This window comes from Heptranchias perlo, chromosome 21 (genome assembly GCF_035084215.1).
Source record: "Heptranchias perlo isolate sHepPer1 chromosome 21, sHepPer1.hap1, whole genome shotgun sequence".
Taxonomy (NCBI): Eukaryota; Metazoa; Chordata; class Chondrichthyes; order Hexanchiformes; family Hexanchidae; genus Heptranchias; species Heptranchias perlo.
The window spans coordinates 49,031,004-49,037,756 of record NC_090345.1 but is presented as its reverse complement, the minus strand read 5'-3'; the positions used below and the strand labels follow the sequence as shown (position 1 = coordinate 49,037,756).

General features: G+C 45.2%; 1 protein-coding gene across 1 annotated transcript in view; it reads right to left on the bottom strand.

Annotated features, from left to right (window-relative positions):
• Positions 1–478: 478 nt before the first annotated feature.
• The window catches only part of LOC137340252 (polycystin-2-like protein 1), a 182,135-nt gene continuing 175,860 nt past the window's right edge, over positions 479–6,753 (bottom strand). Inside the window, exon 13 of the mRNA XM_068002670.1 lies at positions 479–679. Coding sequence (XP_067858771.1) covers positions 479–679 — 201 coding nt within the window. The remainder of the gene's footprint in view (positions 680–6,753) is intronic.

The following is a 6,753-nucleotide window of genomic DNA, read 5'->3' as shown; positions in this document are numbered from 1 at the left end:
GCAATTAACTTTGTATCATTTTGCAAACCGTGACTCTTTTTCTTAGCACTGCTAGTTTTTGAGTTTATGGCCAAATCAATAATTTAAAGTGACCCCAGACTGCAGTCTTGTTTCCAGGTTTACACAAGAACATTCTGTGAAGGAGAGTGAAATAATAGATGCGTCAGTTTTACCTCTTGAACACGGTCGAGCAGCTTTCCCATCATGTCTTTGCGATTCATTTTGTTTTTTTCCATTATCTCAAGTTTCACAGTGATTGCATCAATTTTGGACACAATGCTGCTCATTGAATGTTCCAGCTGAACAACACAACGCCCCATCCTGGAATAGGAAGATTATATTGTGATACCACTAGGCCATAACAGGTTGATGTTAACAATAAGAAACTTGCTTTCTAAGAAAATACTTCACTAACATTACATAACAATTTTAGTAAAACTATGTCTGTTAGGTCCCAATGTCTTATTTCACCTTTATTTTAACACCTTGCCATCACCTTGCCATCCCCATCCCATGATACGTACATTTTGAATTCCTCATTTGTTACACTGCTGTTTGGTTTATTGTTGCTGTTGATTTTCACATTATCATCAAAGTCTACAGAGTGGTTAAAAGTCTTTGAGCTGTCTGGACACCCAAAGTTCCTTCCCAAGTTCTCTATCTCGGCATTTAGAGCAATCTGTAAAGCAATGGTAGATATTAAATTGACCCTTTAAAGTTATAATAGTTTGATCTTGTAAAAGCTGAAAGGACTACTTTCAGAAATCTTACTCTCCAGGTAGGCAGAGGATAGACTCACTCAGGGAACCATTGCAAAGTCTACAGTTCCACATCTCTTTTAAATCCAGAAAACGTAGAAGACATCAAGTGACATCCTGCAGTCTCAGAGCAGGTACTCATTTATACAGGCAGAATGCTATTATTATATCAGTGTGAAAGCCATTACTGTAGCAGTCAGCTTTCATACTTGTGAGAGGAGTTGCAGCTCTGTGGTGACCCATATCAGATCCACCTTAATATGAATTTGGCAATCTAAATTGAGTCGCAAGTTTGACAAGTCAAACTTTACACTTGAACAATTGTCATTTATTTTTTTTAATGGGGTTTGAGTGGTTAAGTGTGGTTGAATTTTTAATTTATATGTATCTGTGTATATCAGAGAGAACACAAAAGTACAAACATCAAACTTAAAGGAGAGAAATCCTGGAAAGACTGTACTATTATTCAAGTAAAGGGACATTCTGGGCTAAAAAGACATGTTACATAAGCAGACTTCATTGGTAATACTAAATACTGTTGCAGGGAAAGAAACAGTACTGTTGGTGAAAAAGAAAAGATAGAAGTTAGTTTAATCTTTTATGTTTCGGGTTTTTGGTGCTTCCTATAAAAATAAATTCTCTTGCCTGATGAAACAGTCTGCTTATCCAATATCTCCAGTGCTGACTTGGCCTTGAGAAAGCCACTTACGTGGTGAATAAAAGCAGCTGTTTTTAACCACAACTGGCTAATTCTTGTGCCTAACTGACAGAGAGGTACCAGTGCACCAAAAAATGTAATAAAACAACTGCAGAAACCCAACGCACAATACTTGTGTTGAAACAGTGGTTTTTGGAAAGTACTGGAAAGTTAGACATCCCATGTGACTCAAGGAAGGAATGAGGTTGATAACTATGACTGAAACCAGCAAGCTCTGTCGAGATAGTATTTTCGATGTATGTAATGAACCATCAAGGGATAAGCCAGGAACGTTGTAGACATGTGAATTTACCACTGCAGGCTGCCCAATGTTGGGTGGCAATTAGGAACAGAAACTAATGGCAGTCCTGCCCTGTTGGAACTCTGCCCACTGCCCACCCAGATGAATCTTTCGATGGGTGGGACCAGCAATGGAAGATTGTCTGCCTCAAACAGGTAGGAACATCATTTAAATATTCATTTGCAAGCATGTTGATCCTGCATGCCATTTCTTGCCATCCTACATTGACCACACCCATATGACATACATGTACAGGCTTCTAGGCAGCGGTAAGTATCCTAGAGGTCAAGGAAAGGACACATTAATGTGAAGGTAAGTGTATTTAAACCATTTCTTAATGGCTTTTCTTCTTTTTATCTTGATGGCACTTAGCTTCTTATCAACCTTTGTGCCAATTTTTGTATAATATTTATTTTTTACCCCAGCATCTTTACTGGCATCAATGGAAAGGGGAAACCTTCTGTGAGATGTTTGAAAGAAGAGGAGGTTGTACAGAGGGATGTCAGCCAGGTCAGACTATATGAAAGGTGCTCTGTGCCCACCTGCAGGTACCCGAATACCCACATCAGCAGACATAAGCATTACTCAATGAAGAAAACAATTAGTCAGCCATTCACATACCTCATTGGTTATTCAGGCATTTCCTGGGACAGCAGCCCTGATGGCTCCATTGAGATATGCAAATGCCTGGCTAACCATAATAGTTCCTCAGAAGCACTCCAATCACAGTATGTCAAGCTTTCAGTGGCACTGTATGAAAGAAAGTATCCCAGGGTGATAAACAACCAGTACTGCCTAATGGGCCACGCCTACCAAGATGCCATCAACAGCACATTTCGATTTCAGTCTGTCTGGAACCAACTAAAAGCCATTCAACTGAGACTATTCCAATGCTCTCCTGGCCGGCCTCCCACCGTAAACTTGAGCTCATCCAAAACTCTGCTGCCTGTATCCTAACTCACACCAAGTTCCGTTCTCTCATCACCCCTGTGCTCGCTGACCCACACTGGCTCCTGATCCGGCAATGCATCGATTTTAAAATTCTCATCCTTGTTTTCAAATCCCTCCATGGCCTTGCCCCTCCCTATCTCTGTAACCTCCTCCAGCCCTACAACCCTCAGAGATCTCTGCGCTCCTCCAATTCTGGCCTCTTGCAATTTTCATCTCTCCACCATTGGCGGCCGTGCCTTCAGCTCACTAAGCTCTGGAATTCCCTCCCTAAACCTCTCGCTACCTCTCTCTCCTCCTTTGACTTGCTCCTTAAAACCTACTTCTTTGACCTGTCCTAATATCTCCCGATGTGGCTGAACAAACGCTCTTTTGAAGCACCTTGGGACATTTTACTACATTAAAGATGCTATATAAATGCAAGTTGTTGTTGTTGTTATCTCTTTATCCCTACCCTAAGAAGAGGCACAGATATTATTATCAGGAGTTCCCCAGAATCTTCCAGGGAAGCTGGTAAAGTAACCTTATGGTTAGAATCACACAGCACAGAAGGAGGCCATTCAGTCCATCGTGCCTTTGCTGGCTCTTTGAAAGAGCTATCCAATTAGTCCCTCTTCCCTGCTCTATCCCAAAAGCCCTGCAATTTTTTTCCTTTTTAAGTATTTATCCAGTTCCCTTTTGAAAGTTACTATTGAATCTGCTTCCATCGCCCTTTCAGACAGTGTATTCCAGATCTCAACAACTCGCTGAATAAAAAAAAATTCTCCTTATCTCCCCTCTGGTTCTTTTTGAAGTTAAACTGAGGACCTGTCTGCCCTCTCAGATGGATGTAAAAGATCCCATGGCATTATTTGAAGAAGAGCAGGGAATTCTCCCCAGTGCCCTGGCCTATATTTACCCCTCAGTCAACATCACTAAAACAGATTATCTGGTCATTTTGTTTGCTGTTTGTGGGACTTTGCTGAACGCATTTTCCTACATTACAACAGGAGCTCCACTTCAAAAGTACTTCATTGGCTGTAAAGTGCTTTGAGACGTCCTGAGGTCATGAAAGGTGCTATAGAATTGCAAATTCTTTCTTTCTTCTTAAATTACATTCTGCACAAATTCAACACAAAGGAAAAGGCAGGTTGAGAAACGGCAGAGGGGACTGGAAGGGGAACTCCAGTAACAAGTGTCTGGTTGATATGGACCCTGCTAGAGCAGCATCAGCTGTGACTCATCACCATATTATTCCAACAATGTCAGTGAGCAACAAAGCTCAGTTCAGTAGATTACAGAACATTGACCTGAAACGTTAACTCTGTTTCTCTCTCCACAGATGCTGCCTGATCTGCTCAGCGTTTCCAGCATTTTCTGTTTTTATTAGTTATGTATATAAAACAACTAGAACAGTGCTCAAAACATTGTAATAAAATGAAGAAATCTTTTGGACAGGAGGACGAGAAGTTAACAGTGGCCCTTTCACAGCAGACAGAGGCCATAATGCAGTTACGTAAAAAGCCCTTGGTTTTTCATGCTTGTGTGAAAACACGGACTCTGACCAATGGCCCGATATCACTGATAACATCATGGAGGTACAAAAACCCACTTCTCCTAAGCTAGTAAACAAGGTGGCAAAACAGGAGGTCCAATGTAAGCCTGAGGTTTTGAATCAGTACCAAACAGAGTTAAGCAGTAAACATCAGAGATTGAAAGATAAAATTGAAATAAGAGAAAAAGAATAGGTTATCCAGAACAGGAAAAAGGAGAAGAAGCAAAACATCTCTTTTCTACTTTAGACACAGCTTATCCCAGGATTTTAATGTACTGTCTCTTTAAATGTGTGTGTGGAGCTTCAGTGCTGCGGCTGGCTCTGCCCCTCTTCAGTCTGCAGCATTAACTCTTTTGTAAGCCTTAGTTCAGTTAACATTAAGACTGTTTTAACTGAACGAGCTAATCTTTCCTCAGTTATATTCAATGCATTTATAGTTATCTACAAGGCATGCCGAAGAAAGAAACAAGAGGAAGATGACTTGTAATCTACTGGGAATTTGTAAGCATGTGCTGTCCTATATATGTATACATATATGTGTTACTTTGAGATATTGGGGGTAATTTTAACCCCCAAAAACAGGTGGGTTTGGGGCTGGTGGGAGGTTAAAATAACAGTTTTTTGGAGTGGGACCGCATCCCGGCTCCAACGTGCCCACTTCTGGGTTTAACCCAGGCGCTTTTGTATGTGTGCGCACAAGAGACACCAGGAAGTCCAGCCCCTACTTAAAGCTGGCGGGCCGATACTTAAAGGACAATGTACCTCATTGAGATACTTGAGGTCCTTAATATTTGTGTATTACAAAAGTAAAACGAATTTAACCTCACCTGTTCGGGTTTCCCATCACTTTCGATTCATGTCAGGTGAAAGCAGGTGGGAAGATCCACGAGGTGAGGGCCTTTATTACACTGCTTATGGGCCTGGAGGAGTAGGAGTGTTTCATCCAGGCCCAACAAGCTCACCTGGCCGACAGGACCATGGCGATCAGCCACCGCCCCCCCTGAAGCTAGACCCCTCCTTCCCCATGCTGGAACCCCCGATCTTCTGAAACTGGAACCCCTGATCTTCCGATGCTGGCCCCCCGATTTTCCGATGCTGGGCCCCCCCTCACGATCTTCCGATGTTGGGACCCCCAATCTTCCGATGCTGGGCACCCCCCCCCCCCGATCTTCCGATGCTGGGCCCCCTCCACCGATCTTCCGATGCTGGGCCCCCTCCACCGATTTTCCGATGCTGGGCCCCCTCCACCGATCTTCCGATGCTGGGCCCACCGACCTTCCGATGCTGGGCCCCCCGATCTTCCGATGCTGGGCCCCCGATCTTCCGATGCTGGGCCCCCCGATCTTCCGATGCTGGGCCCCCCGATCTTCCGATGCTGGGCCCCCCGATCTTCCGATGCTGGGCCCCCCGATCTTTCGATGCTGGGCCCCCCGATCTTCCGATGCTGGGCCCACCGATCTTCCGATGCTGGGCCCCCCCCACCGATCTTCCAATGCTGGGCCCCCCCCACCGATCTTCCGATGCTGGGCCCCCCGATCTTCCGATGCTGGGCGCCCCCCCACCGATCTTCCGATGCTGGCCCCCCGATCTTCCGATGCTGGGCCCCCCGATCTTCCGATGCTGGGCCCCCCGATCTTCCGATGCTGGGCCCACCGATCTTCCGATGCTGGGCCCCCCGATCTTCCGATGCTGGGCCCCCCCGATCTTCCGATGCTGGGCCCCCCGATCTTCCGATGCTGGGCCCCCCCGATCTTCCGATGCTGGGCCCCCCGATCTTCCGATGCTGGGCCCCCCCGATCTTCCGATGCTGGGCCCGCTGATCTTCCGATGCTGGGCCCACTGATCTTCCGATGCTGGGACCCCCGATCATCCGACGCTGGCCCCCACCCCGATCTTCAAGGCCCACCCGATGTCATCCACGTCCCCCCACCTCCACCCCCACCTCCGATTTTTTCCAGGGCCCACAACCTCTTTCTCCCTCCAGCCCCCCTCTCTGATTCCCGGCTCCTTTTCCTTCCGACAGGCAGCCAGTTTGTCAATCCAGCTGCCTGGTGTGTGGGAAACCCGGAAGCACAAATACTTATCTTCAATCGAGTTGCAATTACTCATTTAGCTTCCGGGTTCCCTACGGGAATATCTACCAACGCGCTGGGTTCCCGGCTCCCAGTGAAAATCATGCCCATTGATCCCTCCTTTTTTGGGTTTGAACTGAATTGGAGTAATTGATGCTAACTGACCGGAGTTTATAGACTGAGTGCCTGATCAAATTATTAAATTATAAATACCGGTTCTCTACAGATGGTCACTGCAGAAAACTGGATGAATAAATTATGTGAACAGTCTCTGGTTCGCAACATGGGATTGTCAAGTAACAATTGGCACTTCTGAGTTTATTATCCTAACAGGGAATCGATAATTTAAGCTTTTTCAGAGTGAATCAGTAGTGAATGTTGATTATAATTAAGGTAAGTGGAGTTGTCATGTTAAATATCGGAGTATGTGAATACAGTTGATA